Here is a 21,513-nt window from a genome sequence, read left to right as displayed (position 1 = left end):
CCAGTCCCTTCCTTCTTTTGCAATATGGCATTTTCTGCTGTGTTACTGAAAACACATAAAAGTCTCAGGAAAAGACAGGGGCTAAAAGTTATGAGAGAGAAACCTTGTGGCACCTCTGAACCCTGTTGATTTCTGAGAGCACAGCAGAGCAGGGCCTGGGTTCCAGTGAGCAGCCAGCATGGCAGCAGCTTGTGTGGGAAGCAAGGCCATGGAGCATTTGTTGCCCTGTTCCCAACCCCAGGTTACAAGACAGATCCATGAGCATGAGCAGGAGAACGAGCTGCGGGAACAGATGTCAGGATATAAGCGGATGCGGCGCCAGCACCAGAAGCAGCTGATCGCCCTGGAGAACAAGTTGAAGGCCGAGATGGACGAGCACCGCCTCAAGCTGCAGAAGGAGGTGGAGACACACGCCAACAACTCGTCCATTGAGCTGGAGAAGCTGGCCAAGAAGCAAGTGGCTGTGATGGAGAAGGAGGTGAGTGCAGGGAGCTGAGGATCTGAGGGACAGGAGAATCCAGGTCTCCAGAGGGGGCTGTGGGAGTTGCTGCTCAAACGCGTGGCCTGAGGTGCAGAATGAGAGGACAGGCTTAAGCTGTGCCAAGGGAAATTTAGGTTGGATATTAGGAAAAAGTTTTTTACAGAAAGGGTGATAAAGTAATGGAATGATCTGCCCAGGGAGGTGGTGGAGTCACCATCCCTGGATGTGTTTAAAAAAGGATTGGATGTGGTACTCAGTGGGGTGTTAGGGCATGGATTAGACTCGATGATTTTGGAGATCTCTTCCAAGCTGGTGATTCTGTGACCTTGTGCCCCTAGTGAAGCAGCCTTGAGTCACCTTTCTGGCTGATGGGCACTCTGTTGGCATCCACCAGTGCCACAGCTGCAGAAAAGGGGCTGTGGGGACCTTGGGGGGAGCTTTACCTCAGCTGAGGGGGTGACAAAACTGTCACTCAGTCTATAAACAGCACATTAATCCACATAATAAACTGATGTGGTTGTGCCCTCTGGGGTGGTTTTGGTGGGGAGATGAGGAGCACAGGGAGGCCCTCAGACTTACCTGAGCATTTTCTGTGCAAGCAGCTTTCCTGTGGCTGAGTACTCGTGGCTTTGTCTAGCACAGTCACCAAAATGACTGACCAAGAACCACAACACTGATTTGTGCTGGGTTCTGCACCTGCTCACTCACCTCTATTTTTTTTTTTTTTTTTTTTTTTTTTCCCCCCTCTCTGTACATTGCAGGCAAAGGCAGCTGCAGCAGATGAAAAGAAATTCCAGCAACAGATTTTGGCTCAGCAAAAGAAAGACCTGGCGACCTTTTTAGAAAGTCAGAAGAAACAATACAAGCTTTGCAAGGAAAAGATTAAAGAGGCAAGAAACCCTCATTTCTGGGGCTGAAGGGGTGTGGAATGAACACAAACCAGTCTTTCCTTTTGATAAACCTTTTCCTTTTGATAGACCTGGGCCAGCCCACGGGTTTAAGGGATATTGTCAGGCTTGGAAGCAAATTTGGATTCTCAGCAAGTGAATTTTCAGGAACTGGGAGCATCTGGCAGCATTTCCAGAACAATTTGTGAGGGTGGCTACAGGTGCCTTCACAATTTGCTGTAGAGCAGAATCTTTGAAACCAAGGGTGATGAGGGAAAATGGGACTTCACAGTGAGTTCTTCTTCCCCTTTCTCCTCATCTTTTTTTTTTTTTTCCAAGTAATCAGAGCAGCCATTCAATGTCCCTTGACTAAAAGCCCTGTGATCACTTACATAAATTAGGAAGAGAAGTAACTTCATATGTAGCTTATTTGTGTCAAAATGCATTATTTAAATGGTGTCTCCACCACATTGCAAAAATAATTTGCTGTCAAGGTAAAGGTCAGAAAATGTTTATCAAGGAGCTTGGTGGCCACTTTTCCTCCTACTCTCGGTGTGGGTCCTGGTACAGCTGTAGGGGCAGCAGGGCTGAGCATGGCCAGGTGATAGGTCTGGTTCTGTTGGTTTTGTAGTAGGATTTTGGTGTCCTTCCATGAACTGAATGGCAGAGGAGGAGCCAGGAAGGTCCCCCAGGTCCTGTGTCACTGTGGTGCTAAGGGAAGCCTTGTTTTGACCCTGCAGGAAATGAATGAGGACCACAGCACGCCCAAGAAAGAGAAGCAAGAAAGGATATCCAAACACAAAGAGAACCTGCAGCACACACAGGCTGAAGAGGAGGCCCAGCTTCTCAGCCAGCAGAGACTCTACTACGACAAAAACTGCCGTTTCTTCAAGAGAAAAACGATGATCAAGAGGCACGAGATGGAGCAGCAGAACATTCGGGAAGTATGGCACTCCTCACTTCTCTCCCAGCGTTTCCTTAACTGCCTTAGCTTTGTGTCTTGGCTGAAATTAGGTCTTCATGTTTCTAGCTGCTAAATAGAGCTGAGAAAAATGTAAGAAAGTTTTAGGAATGGTTTTCCATGCAGCTGGGGCTGCTTTGATGCAGTCAAAGTTGCAAAGTCATCCCCAGTTGAGGGATGGCAGTGTTGACTGCAGACAGAAACACCCTGTGGGCCCCTCCTCTGTGCCTGATGCTTCATCCCAGCTCCTGAGTGTTGGGTTTGGGGGTCCTGCCCCAGTCAGGGCTGTGGGGAGGGTCAGGGAGAGCTGTGGGGTGGGGATATTTGGGATGTCAAGGAGCAACTTTTCACATCCTGCTTCCCCTCGTTGGTTTTTGCCCGTTGCCTCAAGGCTGCCTGTGGTCAAACACCACTTTGGAGAAAGTATTTCCACTTGGAGATGTTCCTGTGGCCATCACTGTGGTATCTGAGTTCTTCATTGATGTTATTTTTGGATTAAAAACTGTCAGATGAAGAGGGTGTTTTAGTGAGAACTGACTGAAGAGTGGTCAAAAGTTTCCAGTTGTGCTTGGCCTGCTACCCTCAGGTTTTCCAGTATATTTTGTACTTGTTCAGAGCTTTGCTGCCCTTGGGTCCAGATGTGCCTGGAGCTGCTAAGCTGCTTTGCTGAGATCCAGGTATCTCAACCCAGGCACCCTGAAAACAATTGACTCCAAAAATTCAGATCTGAGCACCTTTATTAGGTCATGTCAGCTCTGTGGGCAGGGATGAGAGAGTTGAGTTACCTAGCATGGCATTTAACCAGGAACACACCTCTGACCTCCTGCATTTAAGCTCTTATGAGAGACCTAACTTTCAGAATAGTCTGAGTTTTTATTCCCTGAAAATTACATCCCTACTAATTCAAATGTGCCATTACTAACTACCTGGATCACCTGAAGTAAATAACACTTCCAAAATGTGTTTTCCATATTTTAACTAACCATGGATGTTGTTTGTGTGCAAATGGGAAAGTGTTTGAGGGAAGTGGAAGGACAGTGTGTGATTATGCTGTGTGAGCTGAAATCAGGTGTGGAATGGGCTTGGGAGAGGTTGGCTGATCTGTCCTGGGATGAAGGCACACGTGCCACAGCTCCCTCCTGCCTGCTCAGTGCCCCACCTGCCTTTGTGCCAGTGGGAAGGCATTTTGGCACACCAGTAATTTTGTAATGTAATTTTAAATCTTGGCTGTCAGTGGTCGAGTTTTGCTTAAGTGTAAACACGTGCTACACCCTTAGGGCCAAGAGGGCAGAGGGAAACCCTGGCCCTGTTTCCTTCCCCATCCTCTCAGCTCAAACCTGTGCTGGGTGTAGCAGCCACAGGGACTGAGGTTTGCAGGTGCTCCCGTTGAGAGTTACAACAGGATTAGCACGTGTGAGCAGCAGCTCAGAATAATTACCTGGTTTTGCTTCTCCTGCAGAAACTGGTGAGGCTGAGGCAGCACTGGGCTCTCCTGTGCTGGGCACGGTGTGGGGTGGGGCAGCCCTGCTGTGCTGATGCAGCACAGCGCTGAGGCTGGAACCTGAGCCTGCAGCAGGGATGCACCTGCAGCTCTGAAGGGGAACAGCTGGAGGCAGCTCCGTGCTGCACAGCGTGGCTGACACCTCCAGACACAGATTCTGGCAGGAATCAGGGAGGGAACTGGTGTCTTCCCCTTCCTGGGCTTGTAGACTGGGGAAGGTAACCCCGGACTGTGGACACCCTGTGCAGGAGCTCTTGGTGAACACTGCACAACCCCCTGAGCCTTGGGCTCCAGCCTCATTCTAAAAACCTGCTGCACCTTGGGCCAAATCCCACCTGGGCAGTTCATTTTCTCACCTGAGGTGGTGTTAGAGCCATTGACCTCTGCTTTGGCCACTCTAGTGCAGGTGATGGGGAGGGGAGCTTATTCCCAGTACCCACCAGGGGCACAGGGAAATTTAAAGCAGACAGGAGCCTCAATTCTGTCACCCCAGCCCTGAGCACCCTGGGATGTGTTCATTGAAAGCTGCTGAGAATTTCTGCAGGCACAGAGGGCTTGTGTGGGGTCCTGGTGCCACCTGCTGGGGACTCCTGGGGATGGAGGGAGGGATGGAGGGAGGGATGGATGATGGATGGATGGATGGATGATGGATGGATGGATGGATGGATGGATGGATGGATGGATGGATGGATGGTCGGTCATTAGGTGGTCACTCTTAGCATCCCCATGGTGCTGCTGGGTTTGTGTTTTCCTGTGACACGTGAAGTCCCTCTGTTGTGTAGAGCAGTGAGCAGGAGCCTCAGCCTCGTGAGCTGGGGCTGTGCAGCCAGGATTCCCCCGCTGAGCCGCGTGTGTGTGTGTGCAGGAGCTGAACAAGAAGCGGACGCAGAAGGAGATGGAGCACGCGATGCTGATCCGGCACGACGAGTCCACGCGGGAGCTGGAGTACCGGCAGCTGCACACGTTGCAGAAGCTGCGCATGGACCTCATCCGGCTGCAGCACCAGACTGAGCTCGAGAACCAGCTGGAATACAACAAGCGGCGCGAGCGGGAGCTGCACAGGAAGCATTTCATGGAGCTCCGGCAGCAACCAAAGAATCTGAAGGTGCTGCAAGCTTTCCTTCCTCCTCCTCCTCCAGCCTCTGTCCTGTCTGTGCCTCCTCCACACAGCACCTGTGCTGTGGGACCGCTGCTCTCCACACCCTGTGTTCTCCCTTGCATCCCCTGCTTTGCACAGAGCAGCTCTGGCTAAGGGCAGCTGTGGGCTGGGATAGCCCAGAGCTCACAGAGGGTTTTTGAAGTGCTGTGCTAATTGAAGCTATTAAGTAAAATAGTCCAGTCCTAAGCAAAGTGTTACAGAACTTGTTTCTGATGAGCTGTGTGTTGTTCAGGCCCTCGCTGGTGTCAGCTTAGAATGACGAGGAGAGGGGTTGGGTGGTGCTTTCAGAGTCCCGAGAGTGCACAGAGCGCTCTGAGTGAGCTCTGTGCACACCCCCAGTGTGCTTATAGACCTCTGAGCTGCTCTCTGTGGAAAAGGCATGTTCCTTCTCCCACTGTCACAGAATATCCTGAGTGGGAAGGGCCCCACAGGGATCATGGGGTCCAGCCCCTGTTCCTGCACAGACACCCCAGCAATCCCACCCTGGGCATCCCTGGGAGCGTTGACCAAATGCCCCTGGAGCTCTCGTAGCCTTGGTGCCATTCCCTGGGGAGCCTGGGCAGTGCCAGCACCTCTGGGGGAAAGAGTATTTATTTTCCTAAAAATAAAATAATAATAAAATTATAAAAATAATAAAAATATTTATTTTTATGATACCAAACTTCAGCCTCCCTGGTTGGCACAGCTCCAGCCTTTCCCTGTGGTCACTGGTCACCAGAGGGGACATTGCTGTCACTGTCACACCCTTGCTAGTTCTCAGATCTGTAGCCTCCACATAGTGAAAGGTTGAGGTGGAAAGGATGTGGAAGGGGAATGATGCTGTGAAAAAGCAAATGTGTTTTGGGAGGCAGGTGATGGCCTGGGTGATCTGCAGGAAGCAGGGACAGAGGATGGAAGTGCCCTGGGCTAGGAGGGCTCAGTGGATGCTGTTCCTGGCCAGGCTGCAGCAGGGCCTGAGCTGCTGCTGCTGGTTAATCCCTGTGGGAAGCCTGCACAGGGGAGCTGTGGTTCCCACCACCCCACCCATGTGGACGTACCACAGCCTCTCCATTCCCAAAGCCTTCACGCTCTTCACGTCGTTCCTTCCTTGGCAGGCTATGGAAATGCAGATCAAAAAGCAGTTCCAGGACACATGCAAAGTGCAAACTAAGCAGTACAAAGCACTGAAGAATCACCAGCTGGAAGTAACTCCAAAGAGTGAGCACAAGACAATTCTGAAGAGCCTGAAGGACGAGCAGACACGGAAGCTCGCCATCCTGGCCGAGCAGTACGAGCAGAGCATCAATGAGATGATGGCCTCGCAGGCGGTACGTGCAGGGGGCTCTGGGGCCTGGCATTACCCTGGGGGGAGTTCTCCAGCCCCTGAGTTACAAAAACTGTTCAAGTAACACATCAGGTGGCACTTCTCCTCTTGGAATAAGTGAGCTGCAGAACACATGTCCTTCCCCTGCTCCCCTCGCGTGCTGGGGTTTAGGACTGGATCTCTGAGGCTCTGCCTCAGTGTGAGCAGAGCTGCTGTTGATGAAGCCTTTCCTGCTTTCTCCCTCTGCCACCAACACCAGCAGCTTTGGGAAGAAAGAGTCATGTGTGACTTGTGTGGGAGCAGAGGAATTCCCAGCAGGGATCTGAGTGTTGTTTTCCCGATGCTCTCACAGCTCCGGCTGGACGAGGCCCAGGAAGCAGAATGCCAAGCCCTGAGACTGCAACTCCAGCAGGAGATGGAGCTGCTCAACGCGTACCAGAGCAAAATTAAGATGCAGACAGAAGCACAGCACGAAAGGGAGCTCCAGAAGCTGGAGCAACGGGTGTCGCTGCGCAGGGCACACCTGGAACAGAAGGTACATTCCAGAGGGATCTGGGCAGGCGGGCAGGGTGGGGCTGTGCTGGGGGTGCTGACTGTGCTCGTTGCAGATCGAAGAGGAGCTCGCCGCCCTCCAGAAGGAACGCAGCGAGAGGATCAAGTTTCTGTTGGAAAGGCAGGAGCGAGAGATTGAGACATTTGACATGGAGAGCCTGCGGATGGGCTTTGGGAATTTGGTCACATTAGAATATCCCAAGGAGGACTATAGATGAGGTTAAATTTCTTTGCCATTTAAAAAAAAAAAAACAAAACCACAAAAAGCAAACAAAGTAAGGATAAAACTTGCAAACCCAACATTCCCCATGTTGACGGGCGTGCTCTCTCTCTTTCTGTCTCTCTTACTGACATCGTGTCGGACCAGTGCCTGTATATTCTTATCCATCAGGGGCCCCTTTCCCCCGTCACGTCCCGGTGCAGGACAGCTCCTGGCAGTCTTTTCATAGTATGTCACAGTATTGATGTCTCTGTGCAATGATTAAAAATGTTTCAGTGAAAACTTTGGAGACAATTTTAATGGAGAAAAAAAAAAACAAAAAAAAAAAAACATAAAAAAACCACCAAGTGGATGTATGTTGCTTCTGAGCAATCATTCATTTTACCACCAATCAATGAAAGTACAAGCAAAAAAATATTAATAATTAAAAGATATCTACGATCCCAGGGGGAGAGAGACTGAATCCGCAGCCTTACCTTAACTAGCTGCTGCATAATTTTATTTTATTTTTATTTTTTTGGTATTTATTCATCAGGAATAATTAAATAATAAAAAAAAATTTTATTAAAGATTGAAAAAAAAAAATTTGATACATTTTACAGAAAAAAAAAAAGAACTTAATCGTGCTGTACATATCAGTGGTGACATATTATTACTTTTTTGGGGGTGGGGAGGGGCGGGCGACGACGTGGTGATTTTTAGGAGAACCATGCCAGGGGCAGCAGGGACGAGCCCTGGCCCCTGGGCATATTCTTGATTGTATCATAAATCATTTTCTGCTGTCGCAGAGAATGTGAATACACTTAAATGAGCCCACAGGATCCCAGTAGCACAAATTGGGCTTTGTCAAATCGTGTATTTTGTGTATAGAAGGAATTTAAGGAGAGCTTTTACTTATTTTCATATTGTATTTTAACTGTTTCTCTGATCAAAAATTTTTTTACTTCTTTCCCCCCGTCCCTCCCTGCTCCAGCCACCCCCCACTCTCCAGTTCCGTTCCGGAGCTCAACACTGTCTGTTAGATCATCCCAGCCCTTTTCAGTTTTTCTTTTTATTTGTTTTTTGGGGTTTGTTTTTTTTTTTGTTTTGTTCCTCCCCCAAGTCCACCCCCAACCCCATGATCTTGGTCATAAATATTGCATTATTCACACTTTCAAACTGTGTATTTTCTTACAATAAAAAGAGGAAAAAAAAAGGCTTTACTTCTTTTGCATGCACTTTAAAAAAAAAAACCAACAAAAAAAAAAAGGACAAAAAAACCAACAAAACAACAAAAACATTTTTCAGGTTCCAGGGAAGAGCATGAATAACTGTCAGAGCTTTTAATTATATTTGTAAATAAAAGTGTTCATCACAATGCCTGGCTGTGTCATTGTGGGAGGGGAGGCTCGTGGCCCAGCACAGGTGCAGGGTGGGGATGGGGAGGGGACATATTCCACAGGTGTCCCATTCCACAGGTGTCCCTCAGGAAGCTCAGGGCTTGGTTTCCTGACACTGCAGGTTTTTCAGGAAATGGATTTTTTTACTTTACATCTTCCTCCCAGCCTGAGCAGTCCCAGGATGGATCAGCCTTGTGAGCACTGCTCCAACCTTAACTCTGCTGGGCCTTGGTCTGGAGGAGCTGGAGATGTTTTCCTGGAAAAACATTGATCCTGTTGAAATGGTTTAACTGCTGGGCTGATAAAACTGCCCTGGGGGAGCAGCATCCACCTGAGTTCTGGAATCCCCAGTTTTCACAGGGATGTTGCTGATTCCTGTTTGTCAGACCACATCACTGCAGAACTTTGATACAGAAGCTTAAAAAAACAGAGGGAAGGCTCCTGATTCCATGAAGTTGAAATGCATTGGCTTCACCTTTTTTACCTTTTTATAGCCATCAGGTTCAGCCAAAGGCTCATTTCTGCTCTAGGCACTTAGGAAGCACCCCCAGGCCACACTGCAGAGCTGCTGGAGGAGCAGGAAACACCTGGGACCTGCAGCTGGGCTGGGAAATGGCTTCAGGTCAGTAAAGCTGGTGGTGCCCAGACTGACTGCTGGGGTTACATGAGGGCTCCTCTGGAAGGAAGGAGCCTCCATGGGTCTGGGAATATGGGGAGATTCCTTGGGAAGGAGCTAAGGGTGGGAATGTTTTTAACATAGATAAGATGGCTTTGAGCTGTGTCCCTCCAGCATCAGGGAGTCCCAGGAGAGCTGCAGGCACAGGGTCCAGCCCCATCCCAGGAACACAACACCACCCCACTGCTCCTTGAGCACTGCCCTCGTCCCCCCAAGAAGACAACCAAGCACACCAAGTACCTTGGGAAGCTTTTAATTGCACTGTGAGCACAGGGCAGGGCACCACAGGACTGAACAAAACAAAGTGGTCTCAGCTTTGAGTGGCAGCAGAGAACAGAAGGAAGTGTTCTAGGCCAGCTCCTGCCTCCCCCCAGAGCTGCACCTTCACTACTGTAGTGGTGATGTGGAGGCACTGGCCAAAGGTAGAAGGGGGAAAGAAAACAAAAGGGGAGGAAGTTTCCCTTTGACTGCCCTTTCCTCTCTTGGTAAAGGGAGTCTCCACAGCCAGCACCCACCCCAAAGTGGTTGTGTACCCACAGCCCTGCCACCTCAAGCCCTCCCAAGACAGCAGAGACCCCCTGAATTGACACTACTTCACAAAGGCTTTTGATTCCCTTAAGCAGGTCAGTTTGGAGGGAGCAGCCCTTCCAGGGACACCCATCAGCAGCTCTCTAGCTAGGATCCCACGGGCATCAGCACAGGCCTGGACACAGCAGGGACAGCGACAGAGCGACATTTCCAGCGGTCAGAGCGGGACAGTTGGGTTCAACTCATTAACAAAACAGAACTACAGCGCTGTGCCAGCCCCAGCCACGGGTGCTGCAGTGCCCCACGGGCCCCAGCCCTACTTCCCCGAGAGCTGCTCGTACAGCTTGGGCACGTAGTCATCCCACTCAGCCTGGTAGCAGGTGCCCGCCACCGGCGCCCCCAGCCCGTACTTGCTGCGGAAGGCGGCCACCTTGAACTTGCCACGCTTGTCCCCGGAGCGGTTGGACAGGACGGGCTCGTTGCAGGCCAGCTGCTGGGGCTGCTCGTACACCAGCCACACGTAGCGGTGCAGCCCTGCGGGGAGGGACAGCGTCACCACCTGCGCCCCCAGCTGACCCCCGCAGCTGGACAAGGATGATGAGCTTAGGGAAGGATAAGCTTGATCCCTGCTCCTGCAGGCTTCCCTCCCCACCCTTCTGCACTGGGTGTGATCCGTGCAGCATCACGGAGGAATTGCTGCAGGTACCGACCTGTTCCCTTGGGAGGACCGGAGCCAACATAATCCGACATCACGGTCCCGCTGCCCACATTGTTGCCTTTCATGTTGGTCACCAGGAAGTGATGCCACTCCCTGAAAGGAGAGGGCAAAGAACAATCAGACTGGCAGAACTGCAGATAACAAGACCCTTGTTATAACAAGCTGCTGCTTCTTCCATGAGGCTGCCAGCATGGGGTAAACAAACAGCTGCCACTGCTGGTTTGTAAAACCCAAACAGCACCAGTCCCAGAGCAGGCACTGCTTCATTGGGATACACAGCCTGCCAAAACCAGCTCCATGTGGCTGCAGGAAACCCAGAGCCTGACCTCTGAGAGTGGGTATTCATTCCACACACTGCTGAGGCTGACTTGAGGAAGGCGAGCTGGTCCCAGATTTAAGATTCTGCCACCAGCAAGACCTAATTCCAACTCACATATGTGCTAAATTAGAGCAAGCAGTAAATGCTGCACTGCTCCAGTTACAACAGATCTTTGAATACCCCTAATAAGAGCAGCTGCTCCTCCCCATGCTGTCCCTGGCTCAAGGAGAGATGCAGGGACACAATTTCTGTGACAAGCCACAGCCCCACAGCTGCACCTTAGGCAGAACACAGTCCCAGCTCCTCAGCCCAGGAGAGATGCTCCTTTTTCCCCGCACAAGACACGGAGCTGTCCATCCCCATTACCTGAACTTTGGGTCCTTCCGACTGGGCGCATCAGGGTCTGTCAGAACCAGGGTGTAAAGCTTCTGGGGATCGCAGCCGTCCCACTCGATGCTGGTGGGGCGATGCTGGACCTGCAGGGGTGACCGCGTTAGCACCGGCCCCGCTGTCAGCGCCAGCCACTGCCCTGCACACAGGGCCAGCATGACCCGCGCTGCCAGCGACACCCGACGGGTTCAAGGCCATTCGTGCCAGCTCGCCCTGGCTGCGAGAGCCACGGGCCTTCTCTCCTCCGGCACGGCCGCCCCCGCAGCAAGGCTGCCCCCAAAGCTCCGCTCCTCTCTGTCCCCGCACCGGGTGAAGCTGCGGCGGCGGCTGCCGGAGCGACAGCGCAAGAGGCCCGACCGCATCCCGCCATTTTGCCGCGCCAAGCCCCGCGCGCAGGGCCGGGCGCTGCTCACCTGAGTGGGCGTGAGCACTTTGCCCAGCTCGTCGATCTCCACGGAGCCATACTTGACCCTCAGTGGGTGCGCCGGCTTCTGCTCCACCTCGGCGAGGCTCAGCGGCCCGTCCCATTTCGCCAGGTCCACCGGCATGGCGACGCTTGTGGCTGCGGCGGCGGCTCGGGGCTGCCTCTCTCTCCGTACCCCTTGGCGGAGGCACCGCCCCGCTCCGCTCCCATTGGTGGAGACGCCGCTATGCTCCGCTCCCATTGGTGGAGACGCCGCTATGCTCCTCTCCCATTGGCCGAGACGCACCGCTGGCCTCCCCTGCGCCAGCACTATGGCGCCCCCAGGCGGAGCCGAGGGGGGCCGGCCGAGCTCCGGTTACCTGGGCCAGCACTGTCGCCCCTACCTAATTAGGTTAATTAATAATTCATGTGTCAGGGCCCAGTGGGGCAGCCCTGTGGGTCCCAGCGCTCTGCTTCACGCACGGCTTGGTGCTTGCAAGCTGCCGTGTGTAAGGTGTACTGGAGAAACCCGAGGATAGTTGCGTGGTTACGGCTCTTGCTGCGGGGTCACACAGAGGAATAACCCTTTATCTCTGCTCTTCTCGCTGCGCTGCTTGTGGGGTGTCTCTAAGTGGGTGGGTTAGAGCAGCTCTCTGGACGTGGGGGTCACCACTCAGGGGACACCGCTCAGGGGACACCGCTCTCCTCAAGCGGTGTCAAACGCTCCCGATCCATGGTTGGCACCGGGCGGCAGCGCCGGCCCCGCTCTGCCCCACACGGCCGAGGGGGGAGTGAGGTGACCCCAAGATGGCGGGTGGGGGGGGTCCCAAGATGGCGGCGGCCCCAGACGGCGGCTCTGGGGCGGCGGGACCCGCTGGACGACCCCATCACGGGCCCCTCACGGCGCCGGCGGGCGGGTTCCCCCGGCCGGGCACGCCCGCCCTCCCCAGGCCTCTCGCCGGGGCGGCGGCCGGGCAGTACCGCCTCCGCGGGGCTGTGGCGGCGGCGCACAGCCATGCAGCTCCGCGGCGGGATGCCGCCCGCGCGGCTCTTCCTCGCCCTGTGCGTCTGGAGGCTGGTGCCGCGCCGGGAGGCCGCAGGTAGCGCGGGCTGAGGGGAGGGGAGCAGGGAGCTGTGTCCCTTTTCCTGATCCTGGTCTGCGCTGGATGTTTTTAATCATCTCAGAGATCCCTCAGCAGCCCCCTAACAAGCACTTCAGAAGGCTGATATAGATCAGATATCCAGGTCTTTGCTGGCAGAAGGCGGCTTTGCCCATTCCCTACATCCCTAACGCCGTCCTTTCTCTCTTCCAGGAACAGATGAAGTGGTCTTTGGGCAGGTGGGAGGAAGCATCCTCCTTTTATGCCGCAACGTGTCCAAGGAAGCCACCGAGGTGGTCTGGTACCAAGGGGATCCACATTTCTTCCCACCTCTCTTCTCCTCGAGGGTCTCCTTCCCCCCGGACGTTCGCTTCTCCCTGGTGGACAACAGCTCCCTGAGCATCACGGAGCTGCGTGTGCAGGACCAGGGCAACTACACCTGCAGAGAAGTGCTGAACAGGACGGACCACGAGCACAGGGTGCAGCTCGTGGTGGCCAGTAAGTCATCCCCACAGCTGAGCTTCCTCCTCTCAGCCTTCCACATCCCCAGATTCATTCGGTGGAAAAATAATATTTAGAAAGTGAAAACGGCTCTATTGTGCGGAATCTCTCTCACATCTGCTCACAAGCACCACAGTGTGTGTCCGAATGGTCTGTTGCAGATCTGGCTTTTGCAGGGGAAAAAGATCTGAGCTTTTACCAGCTGTCAAGTCTTTGCTGTGTCTCTTCCTCATTGCTGGTGATAAACAAGTTTTTGGGCACATCTTCCATTCTCTGTAGCTATTCCATGGGAACCCTTTGCCTCAAAATCTGGCTGATTAGAGTCTCCATAAACCTTGGGGTAGGGGCTGCTGCTCACTGTCTGCTTTCCCTTGGATGATGGGATAGATGTGCTGTGCTATTCTTCGGTGCCATCCTTTTAGTGGGAGAACTCTTACCAGCTGAGGAGTCTTACACTGATGGAAGCATGGAATTCCTCAGCTTTATGTGGGAGCAGTGTCCTGAGAGCACACCTGCTATCAGCACAGGCCACTTCTTTTAGCCCTTCTGTGTCTTCTGGTGCTTTCTCCATCCCTATTTAATCCATTCATTCCCTTAGAAATGTTCAGAACACAGGTGGAAGTTTGGGCTGGAAACTGCTCAAGCCAATTAATCCTTCCTGCTGCACCATTATTTGCCCTGATGCCTCATGTATTCCATGGGAACAGCTCCCTCCAGATTAGCAGGGAGCACAGGTCCTGTGCTTGGTGCCACTCTTGGTTCCTTCAGGACTGAGAAGAGGGACAATCCGCTGCTTTTTCCATTTTAACCCTCGGTACTCCCTTGGCCCCTTCCTTCCTTGCTGCTCTTCCCATGTATGAGACCTGTTTGCCTTCAGGGTGTTCCTTCCTTCTACCTGTGTGTAAACACTGCACCTGTTTTGTACAGATTAACCTCTTCAAAGTTTACAGGAATAAAAATTCTTTTCCTGCAGCAAGGAATGTGCAGATGGGGTGTGGAAGGATTGAACCCCGGGCTGCTTCAGGGAATAGATATGTAGGCACTGGGCTCAGGAGTGGGGAGCCCCAAATCTGGGGCACTGGGGCAGAACACTCAGGGTGCCAAGTGTTGGTGCTGCACTCTGAACTTCATTTGTTAGTCTGGAATTAATTGTGTCAACTAATTTCTAAATACGACAAAGGTGATGTGGGCATACCCTTTGATAGGTGAGAAGGAGACTTCTGGAAATGCTTTAGGTCAGCAGGAGGAGCATCAGCAAATGTTAGAAGTTTAACCTCTGACCTGTAGCAGGGCCCTGTTTTTTCACCAGTCTCTGTTGGTGGAACATTTAATCCTGGGGCAAATTTTGGACACAGACTTGGCACTGCTGTGGAAGAGCCTCCCAGGATGTGTAGAGGTTTTGTGTGGGGATAACCAGCTGACAGTCTTCAACGCATCCCATGGGTGGTACCAAAAAGTTCTCTTTTTGTTTGCAAAAGTGCACTTTGAAAACCCCACAAGCAGTAGAGTAAACATTCTAGTGACAGGACAAAGGTGCAGCCCTGCCTTGGGCTGTGATTCTGTGTTTGTTTTGGATGGGAAGCACCTGTGAAGGAGACTGCAGTTCCACACCTCCAGGGGTTCCTTGGCACATCTGTGTGTGGATTGATGCAAGCACTGTTGGCTCTTCTGTGGGTCAAACCACAACAGGTCCTTTTTGCTGTTGTTTGTGAGGTTGGGAGGGTGGACATTCTTAGGCTTTTGGTTTGTTAACTTTGTGGGAGCAGATTTATTTAGGCAGAGTTGTGCTGGGAGAGCCTGGGAGTTCAGGATGTAAAGCTGATGGCTTCAGGAGACGGTTCCTGAGGTCAGCACAGAAAGCACAGCTCTGGCTGGCCATCCTGCAGGGGCTGTGCCCCATCCACGTGGGGCAGTTTCTGCCGGTTCAGGCTGACAGGATGCCCTATTAACCACAGGCAGGATTTGGGAGCAGTTTGATCCTCCCCAGAGGTGGGACACAGGGAGTGTTGCAGAGAGCTTTCTTGCCAGAGCTGGGTGGTTTCAAAGATCACCTGAGGTGTGTGTACAGTTTCTGGAGAGCCAAGCCCTGGGAAGGAAGGTGTGTTCTTGCAGCTCACATGAGAGTTTGCCATGATGTTTCTTTAATTAATTCAAGTGATTTCAAAGTCCCCTGAATAAATGCTCCCCCAAATAAGCCTAAGACATCCCTCTGACACCTCTGGTGTGGGGCTTGCTTTGGTTTGATCTCCTGGTGGGGTCTTGTTCAGCATTAGGCACACACAGGGGCATGGCCTGTTAATTCTGCCTGGATCAGAGTCCAGAATCCCTCTGGCTGTTAAATCAGCACGTGTGTGGAAAGAGCAGCTGGGAGAGAGCCAGGACTGTGCCTTGTTCTCAAGTGATGACTCAGTGTCCCTCCCTGAACTGTGCCATAAGGACCAGGGCAGTGGGATTTCATTCTCCCGCTGTGTTTTTCTCATTTTCATTGGATAAAGCTGTGGCAATAATATTTTCCCTCCCTCAAGGCTTGGCTATGGGGACTGTGACAGCCCCTCTTGGTCCCTGCTGGCTGTCACTTACAGCTGTGCACGCCTGTGGGATGCAGGTCAGGGAGCAAGACTTGCAGGGAAACAGGGAAGATTTTTCAAGGGGAATGATGACAAATGAATTCCAGCCCTGCAAGTGTTTCTGACCTCGTGCTGTCCTTGCTGGCAGATCCACCACAGGCAGCCCCAAAGTGCTGGGCTGAGACCTCCTCATCGGGGCTGATGCTGCAGCTGTTCTGCAGCTGGCCTGGGGGGTACCCCCACCCCACCCTGCACTGGAGAGAAGAGGGGCAGGATTTGGAGAACTCCAGCTGGGTCATCAGCTCCACTAGCTCCTCGGACACCCACGTGGAGACGCTGAACAGCTCCCACCTCTCCCACCGAAAGGTCTTCAAGTGTGTGGGCAGCCACGTGGTGAAGCAGGAGCAGCCTGCCTGCACTGTGGAGATAAGTGAGTGGATTTGCTGCCCCATAAACTGTTAATGAAGCTGGTGAACATGGGGCAGGTGGGTACCCTGGTCATTCCCTGCTCTCCAGAGCACTGAGGAGGTCAAGGAAACCAGGGGGTAGCATGGCAGGGCACATGTGCAGCACGAGGCACAGATGACCTGCAGCTGAGACCCATCACAGCAGAGTTTTATGTGAGCTGTGTTTTGGGCCCATCTTCAGGACCCAACAAATTTCACCCCAGCAGTGTTTTCACCTGTGGAAAGCTTCCACACTCCAGTGTGAAAGTGAGAGGTGGTTTGGGGGCTGTGGGCAGATGAGGTTTGGTAGGGTTGGGTTTAAGGGTTGTGTGTTCCATTCAGGCATCTGAGTGGGTGATGAAAATCTGGGCTGTATTTATCCTCCAAGGCTTGTCAAGACTTCACAAGAGCTCTGCTGATCCCAAGGAAAATAATGCCTGGGCTGCTCTTCTCTCTGCCTGCTGGCTGCCCTCAGACCATTTTTCCCTGGGGATATGAAGGCAGGTGTCAGAAGGGACTGAGCACCATGAAAGCTGCTCAGGTCACTCCTTGGGAGGCTCCTGAGTGAGCCAAATGCCAAACCCATGGAGCTCAACTCCCAGACTCCTGCCTGCCTCCCTTCTGTTAATGATTATTAATCAGCCAGAAGCTTGATTGCTCGTTATGTTAATTGCCTCCATTCCCTCCTTGACTGCTGTTTTTGTTTTCTTTTCCCCCGGGGCTGTTCAGAACTCCCTTCCCTGGAATCTGAGCCCCCCCAGACCTGCTTTGTGGGTGACAATGTGACCCTGACGTGCCGGGTGACCGAGAGCACCCCGGCAGCTCGGCTCAGCTGGCTCCGGGACATCAGCCAGCCCGAGGTGGAGATCCAGCCTGGGGGGAGGTTCCTCATCGCCCAGGAGGGCAACGTGTCCTGGCTCACCATCCAGAACTGCTCCCAGGCCACTGACGGCGGCTGCTACGTCTGCAAGGCCCAGAACCCCGTGGGGCTCAGGGAGCTCTTCGTCTGCCTCACGGTGAAGCGTGAGTGGGGCAGTGGCAGGAGGGCCTGGGGACACAGCACACCTGCTCTTTGGCTTGCACTGAGAATTCCTCATCCAGCTGTGTCCCCTCTCTGCAGAGCCAGTGAACATCGTTGGGGTCGTGGGTGCTGTGGTGGTCCTGTCCCTCCTGGCTGTTCTCACCATCACTGGGGTTGTGTTGTACTACAATCCCCTCCTGTGCCTCAGAGGTAGGGATTGGTTCTTCCTTCCTGGAGCTTTATCCCTAACCCTGTGCTGGAGTCAGCCAGGGTTGCCTGTGCCGTGTCTGGGCAGGTCATCTCCGTGTCTGTGCCTCTGCATGGGACTGCCAGTGACCGTCTAGGGGAGGCACAGATGTGGTGGAGGCAGGATTGGCAGGGGTTGTCCAATCCAGTAAAACCAGTGGCACTCCCAGAGGGGCAGTTTCTAATGCTGTCTCTCTTTTCTCTCCTGTTCAGGTGCTGCATTCAGGTGAGTTGACATTCCTCAGCCCAGTCCCTTATGGCATCACTACTCAGTCTTGCTGTAGGGCAGGGAACAGGCTCCCCTCAGCCTTTCATCCAGCTTGCTCTGCTGTTCCCAGGAATGCAGACTCAGGGGATGTCCTAGTGCTGGTGGACTCTGAAGATGATGAGGAGGGGAAGGGCTCTGAGGAGGCCCTGAGCAGCTGCACCGAGCACGAGGCCATGGCACTGGTCGGTGGGAGCAGGGCCCCGGCTGCTCACCTGAACCACCTCATGGAAGGTGAGGAGCCACCTGCTCCCTGCTGAGCTGTGGGTTTTCCCAGAGCAGCTGCCAGGGAGGGAGGAATTCCTGATGGCTGTTGTAGCTGAGATGCTGCTGCTCTGTCCCCTGTGTAGGTGACGATGACGAGCTCCATGGCGGGGTCTCTCCATAGGAAGTGAGACAAGAGACACGAGGCTCGTAGCTTCTATTCCTCCTTGAGGAAGCACACGGAGCTCCAGCTGGAATCCAGCATCAAGCAGGCCCCTCACTGTGTGTGGCTGAGCACAGGCTGTCAGTGTCCTGTCCCAGGACACTTCAGGCAGAGCCTTCCCACCTCTCTCTCCACCTGCCCCTTCCACAGTTTCACTCCATCCTTCCCCAGCCATGTTTCTCCATTTTTCTCTCCTCTTCCATTTTCCTTCTTGTCGTTGGTGTCCCTAAAACAAGGTGACACCCAGCACAGGCAGAATGGGAACCCCCCTCACTTTATGCCTGTGATGAACTCGAGTTCCCATGTGGGATTCTGGCTCAGTCCCCATGAGCAGCTGTGGGATGGAGAAAATCACCATGGGGCTGCAGTGGTCCTGGGGCAAGGGAAGAAGCAAGGGGTGTGTGGGCAGGACATGAGTGACACTCACTCTGGAGAGGCTGAATTATTTGTATTATAAATATTTTTCCCCTATTCCTTATGCGATGTTGCTGTGTGTCCAAGTCAGGAGTTAAATCTGTTCCTTGTCAAGTGTGGGTGTAGGGTAATGGGGTCATGAGCACACATGTGGGGGGACAAAGGGGACCTGCCAGCACACAGGGGGTGGCAGGGGGGCCTGATGGCCCATGCAGTGGAAGGGAAGCACTCCTGGGATACACAGAGAGAAACAGGATCTGCACTGTGGGTGAAGTCTGGGGGGCTGAGCCATCCCTGGGGTGTCAGAACAGGGGGAGCTGGGGCAGGCTGAGTGGGACAGGGAGGGGTGGGGACAGCGGTCTCTGAAGGGCCATGGAGCTTGAATGGAGGGTTCTGAGGGGCTGGAGCTGGGTCTGAGGGCTGGAGGGAACGGAGTGTGGGTGGAAGGATGGGATGGCTTGAGGGCTGAGAGTGGGAGCCTCCCTGCAAGCAGCACTGGTGCGTTCCCTGTGCCCAGCACCGCGCCCTCGCAGCGGCGCTCGGAGCCCAGCCAGGAAAACCCCAGGGAGCTGCGGGAGCCTCTGGCTGCCCCTGGCAACTCTGTTGTGCTGCCAGCAGCTCGGCTGTCCCGCTCCCAGCTCCTCCGCAGGCCCCTGGGTGGGGAGGAGGCACCGGCCGAGATGGACTCGGAGCTGGAGGAGCGGTTCCGAGTGGCTTTTCGGGACAAGCTGCGGCTGCTGTGAGTGAGACCCCTCTGCCCTCCCCCGGCAAGTGACCGAAGGGTTGGCAACCATGTCCTGCGTGCCCCGTGATCTCCTTTGTGTTCCCACCTCCGGGCGCCACTGCCAGGATGGGTGTCACTGTCCCCAGTGGGTGGGAACAGTGTCCTTCCCCATCTGAGGCTCCCAGGGAGGAGAGGGCACTTCAGCCATGGGCTGGGGGGAGGCAGGGGGATTCCCCGGGTTCTAAGAGGAAAGCTGAGATTGTGGTGTGACTTGTCCTTCCCTGGGGACCAGCACTGATGCTGGGGGTCTCCAAGTGGGGGAGGCTGAAGTGGGAGGGGTGGGCAGGAACGAGGGTGGGCACAAGAACATGAATGCAGGCAGGGTAACGCTGTGTGGCTCCTGACAATCCCTGCACACACGGGGGAGCGGGTCGGGCTCCCCGGGCCGAGCCCCGGGGGCAGCGGTGGCCCGTGGGAGTCCTGCCCGTGGTGGATGCTCTGCCCAGGCTTTCTCTCCCCAGCCCCGCCGAGCTGCAGGCAGCCCGTGGCAGGACACGGGAGCCCGCCACGCTCCCGCCCTCCACTCGTGTGCTCCTCAAGAGACGGGAGGTGGCGAAGGCGGAGCGGGAGCTGCAGAACCAGCGGCAGGTGAGGGCGGCCCCAGCCCCCCGAGCGTCCCCTCCCCGGGCGCTGCAGGTGTGCCACGGGGACAAGGCTGCCGGCAGGGCCGTCCCCAGCTACCCACGGGCCGCAACCCGGGCTGCCCGAGCGTGGGGCGATGCTCTGGGCACCCTGCAATCCATCCCACAGGAGTTCGAGCAGCGGATGCAGCGCCTGGCGCAGCGCCGGCAGCAGCTGGCCCGGAGGCGAGAGCAGCACCGCGACGCCGTGCTCAGCTTTGAGTCCTTGCTCAAGGTGCGGGGCTGGGGCCCGGGCCCGGGCCCGGGCTGGCCGCAGGGTGGCCGCTGAGCCCGTGCCCGCGGCGCAGGCGGTGGCGGCCAGGCGGGAGCGGGCGGAGCGCCGGGCGGGCGAGGAGCGGGAGCGGGCGGCGGCGGAGCGGGCTGAGGCTGCCCGGCTGCGGCGGGAGCTGGAGCAGCTGCTGCGGCGCAGGGAGCGCCTGGCCCGCCGACTGCGGAGCCTCCGGCCCTTCGGGGACTACCTGCGGGACGTGCTGGCCACGATGGGGCAGGTGAGCGTGGGGTCCTGCGCACCCTGCGTGTCCCCAAGAGCCCCTTGGAAGGGTCGTTCCTCCGGCCCTGCGGCCTCTCAGCTGTCACCCACTGCCCAGTTCCAGGACGTGCCGGCCATGCTGGAGCATTTTGGGGTGCTGGCGGGGGTGCGGGCAGCCCTGGCACGGGAGGCAGAAGCCGGGCAGGAGCTGCTGGCCCAGGGCAGGGCACGGCTCCAGCGGTACCGTCAGGAGGCCAGCACCCAGCTCCAGAGCACCAGGGATGAGCTGGCCCGGCTCCACACACGCCTGGAGGCTGCCCGCCAAGACGTGCTGCAGTGGGTAAGGGGGATGTGGGGTGCCCAAAGAGCCCCAGGCAGAGGGACCGGGTTGGGCTGCAGCCTCTGGGCTGAGCTGAGGATCCCCACATGCCCAAGAAACAACAGCTCTGCAATGGGGAGTATACACAGCCAGGATTCCTGGGTCCCCCTGGCCTGGCCTGGGGTGCAAAAGGACACAGGGCAGTGGCCAGGGGTTCACTCTGTCCCTCAGGAGTCCTGCTGGACCCACATCCAGAGCACAGCCATGCAGAAGACCCTGCTACTGGGGCAGATCAGGCTGGCTGTGCTGAACCTCTTCCAGCAAATCACTGCAGAGCTCAAGATCCCCATGGATCAAGGCCAGGAAGACACGAAGGCCCAGCTGGACATGGTCTGCACAACTGTCTCCTCGGGACAGTGAGGCTGGGGACACGGGGACATTTACATCCATGGCTGGCTGTGGCATCAGACTCCTGTCTCCACAGGTGCTGCTCTGCATGCAGGGCCTGGCTGACATCTGTGCCACTAGCACACACCCACAGCACCACACCACTGCCAGGCTGCTTCAGGACCAGGGATAGCCCCTGGGGACACCTGCCTGCTCCTGGGGCTGGGGAGAACCTGCCAGGGCCAGCACGGTGCCACAGGACCCCTGGGGATGGAGGTAATTCCCTGCAAGTCTGGAAAGCCCATGTCAAGAGGCAACACGGATGGCAGTGGCACAGGCACACTGGAGAGGCACCACACCCAGGCAGGGCCAGGGCACTCCTGAGGTTCCCTCCTGCACAGAGCACTTGAGGCAGAGGGAGGAGGAGGAGGGAGCTGCTGTTGGCATCT

General features: G+C 55.0%; 4 protein-coding genes across 10 annotated transcripts in view; 3 read left to right on the top strand and 1 right to left on the bottom strand.

Moving 5' to 3' along the window:
* TAOK3 (TAO kinase 3) overlaps positions 1–8,421 on the top strand; it is a 75,650-nt gene extending 67,229 nt beyond the window's left edge. For all 7 annotated transcript variants that reach the window (XM_058851961.1, XM_058851956.1, XM_058851959.1 and 4 more), the window contains 7 exons: positions 242–478; positions 1,243–1,371; positions 2,109–2,312; positions 4,696–4,935; positions 6,084–6,296; positions 6,645–6,827; positions 6,901–8,421. In XM_058851961.1, the coding sequence (XP_058707944.1) occupies positions 242–478; positions 1,243–1,371; positions 2,109–2,312; positions 4,696–4,935; positions 6,084–6,296; positions 6,645–6,827; positions 6,901–7,062 (1,368 nt within the window). In that variant the 3' untranslated portion in view covers positions 7,063–8,421. The remainder of the gene's footprint in view (positions 1–241; positions 479–1,242; positions 1,372–2,108; positions 2,313–4,695; positions 4,936–6,083; positions 6,297–6,644; positions 6,828–6,900) is intronic.
* Positions 8,422–9,356: 935 nt separating this feature from the next.
* On the bottom strand, positions 9,357–11,691 carry PEBP1 (phosphatidylethanolamine binding protein 1). Its single transcript, XM_058851981.1, has 4 exons — positions 11,488–11,691; positions 11,051–11,160; positions 10,358–10,458; positions 9,357–10,181 (listed from the first exon to the last, which is right to left on the bottom strand). Exons 1-4 carry the CDS (start codon positions 11,620–11,622, stop codon positions 9,964–9,966), a joined length of 564 nt encoding a protein of 187 aa, XP_058707964.1. The 5' UTR covers positions 11,623–11,691; the 3' UTR covers positions 9,357–9,963.
* A 504-nt stretch (positions 11,692–12,195) lies between these two features.
* Positions 12,196–18,786, top strand: VSIG10 (V-set and immunoglobulin domain containing 10). The gene is made up of 8 exons (XM_058851973.1): positions 12,196–12,577; positions 12,791–13,075; positions 15,794–16,075; positions 16,821–17,114; positions 17,212–17,322; positions 17,572–17,584; positions 17,697–17,857; positions 17,974–18,786. Exons 1-8 carry the CDS (start codon positions 12,211–12,213, stop codon positions 18,009–18,011), a joined length of 1,551 nt encoding a protein of 516 aa, XP_058707956.1. The 5' UTR covers positions 12,196–12,210; the 3' UTR covers positions 18,012–18,786.
* Positions 18,781–21,494, top strand: CFAP73 (cilia and flagella associated protein 73). The gene is made up of 7 exons (XM_058851780.1): positions 18,781–19,203; positions 19,710–19,836; positions 19,999–20,103; positions 20,177–20,377; positions 20,477–20,698; positions 20,909–21,067; positions 21,162–21,494. Exons 1-7 carry the CDS (start codon positions 18,848–18,850, stop codon positions 21,255–21,257), a joined length of 1,266 nt encoding a protein of 421 aa, XP_058707763.1. The 5' UTR covers positions 18,781–18,847; the 3' UTR covers positions 21,258–21,494.
* The last annotated feature ends 19 nt before the right edge of the window (positions 21,495–21,513 follow it).

The sequence above is a fragment of the Poecile atricapillus genome, chromosome 16 (genome assembly GCF_030490865.1).
Source record: "Poecile atricapillus isolate bPoeAtr1 chromosome 16, bPoeAtr1.hap1, whole genome shotgun sequence".
Lineage (NCBI taxonomy): Eukaryota > Metazoa > Chordata > Aves > Passeriformes > Paridae > Poecile > Poecile atricapillus.
Note: the sequence above shows the minus strand (reverse complement) of the source record. Positions and strands in the feature narration are given on the sequence as shown.

Excerpts from the sequence above, each read along its gene's own strand:
- PEBP1 (XM_058851981.1), bottom strand. The coding sequence starts at position 11,622 with ATGCCGGTGGACCTGGCGAAATGGGACGGGCCGCTGAGCCTCGCCGAG. Across the intron at positions 11,161-11,487 it reads AAGTGCTCACGCCCACTCAG|GTCCAGCATCGCCCCACCAG; the intron begins GTGAGCAGCGCC and ends TCACCCCTGCAG. Across the intron at positions 10,182-10,357 it reads CGGTCCTCCCAAGGGAACAG|GGCTGCACCGCTACGTGTGG; the intron begins GTCGGTACCTGC and ends CCCTCCCCGCAG.
- CFAP73 (XM_058851780.1), top strand. The coding sequence starts at position 18,848 with ATGGAGGGTTCTGAGGGGCTGGAGCTGGGTCTGAGGGCTGGAGGGAAC. Across the intron at positions 20,378-20,476 it reads TGCTGGCCACGATGGGGCAG|TTCCAGGACGTGCCGGCCAT; the intron begins GTGAGCGTGGGG and ends CCCACTGCCCAG. Across the intron at positions 20,699-20,908 it reads GCCAAGACGTGCTGCAGTGG|GAGTCCTGCTGGACCCACAT; the intron begins GTAAGGGGGATG and ends TCTGTCCCTCAG.
- VSIG10 (XM_058851973.1), top strand. The coding sequence starts at position 12,211 with ATGGTTGGCACCGGGCGGCAGCGCCGGCCCCGCTCTGCCCCACACGGC. Across the intron at positions 13,076-15,793 it reads GGTGCAGCTCGTGGTGGCCA|ATCCACCACAGGCAGCCCCA; the intron begins GTAAGTCATCCC and ends CCTTGCTGGCAG. Across the intron at positions 17,115-17,211 it reads CGTCTGCCTCACGGTGAAGC|AGCCAGTGAACATCGTTGGG; the intron begins GTGAGTGGGGCA and ends CCCTCTCTGCAG.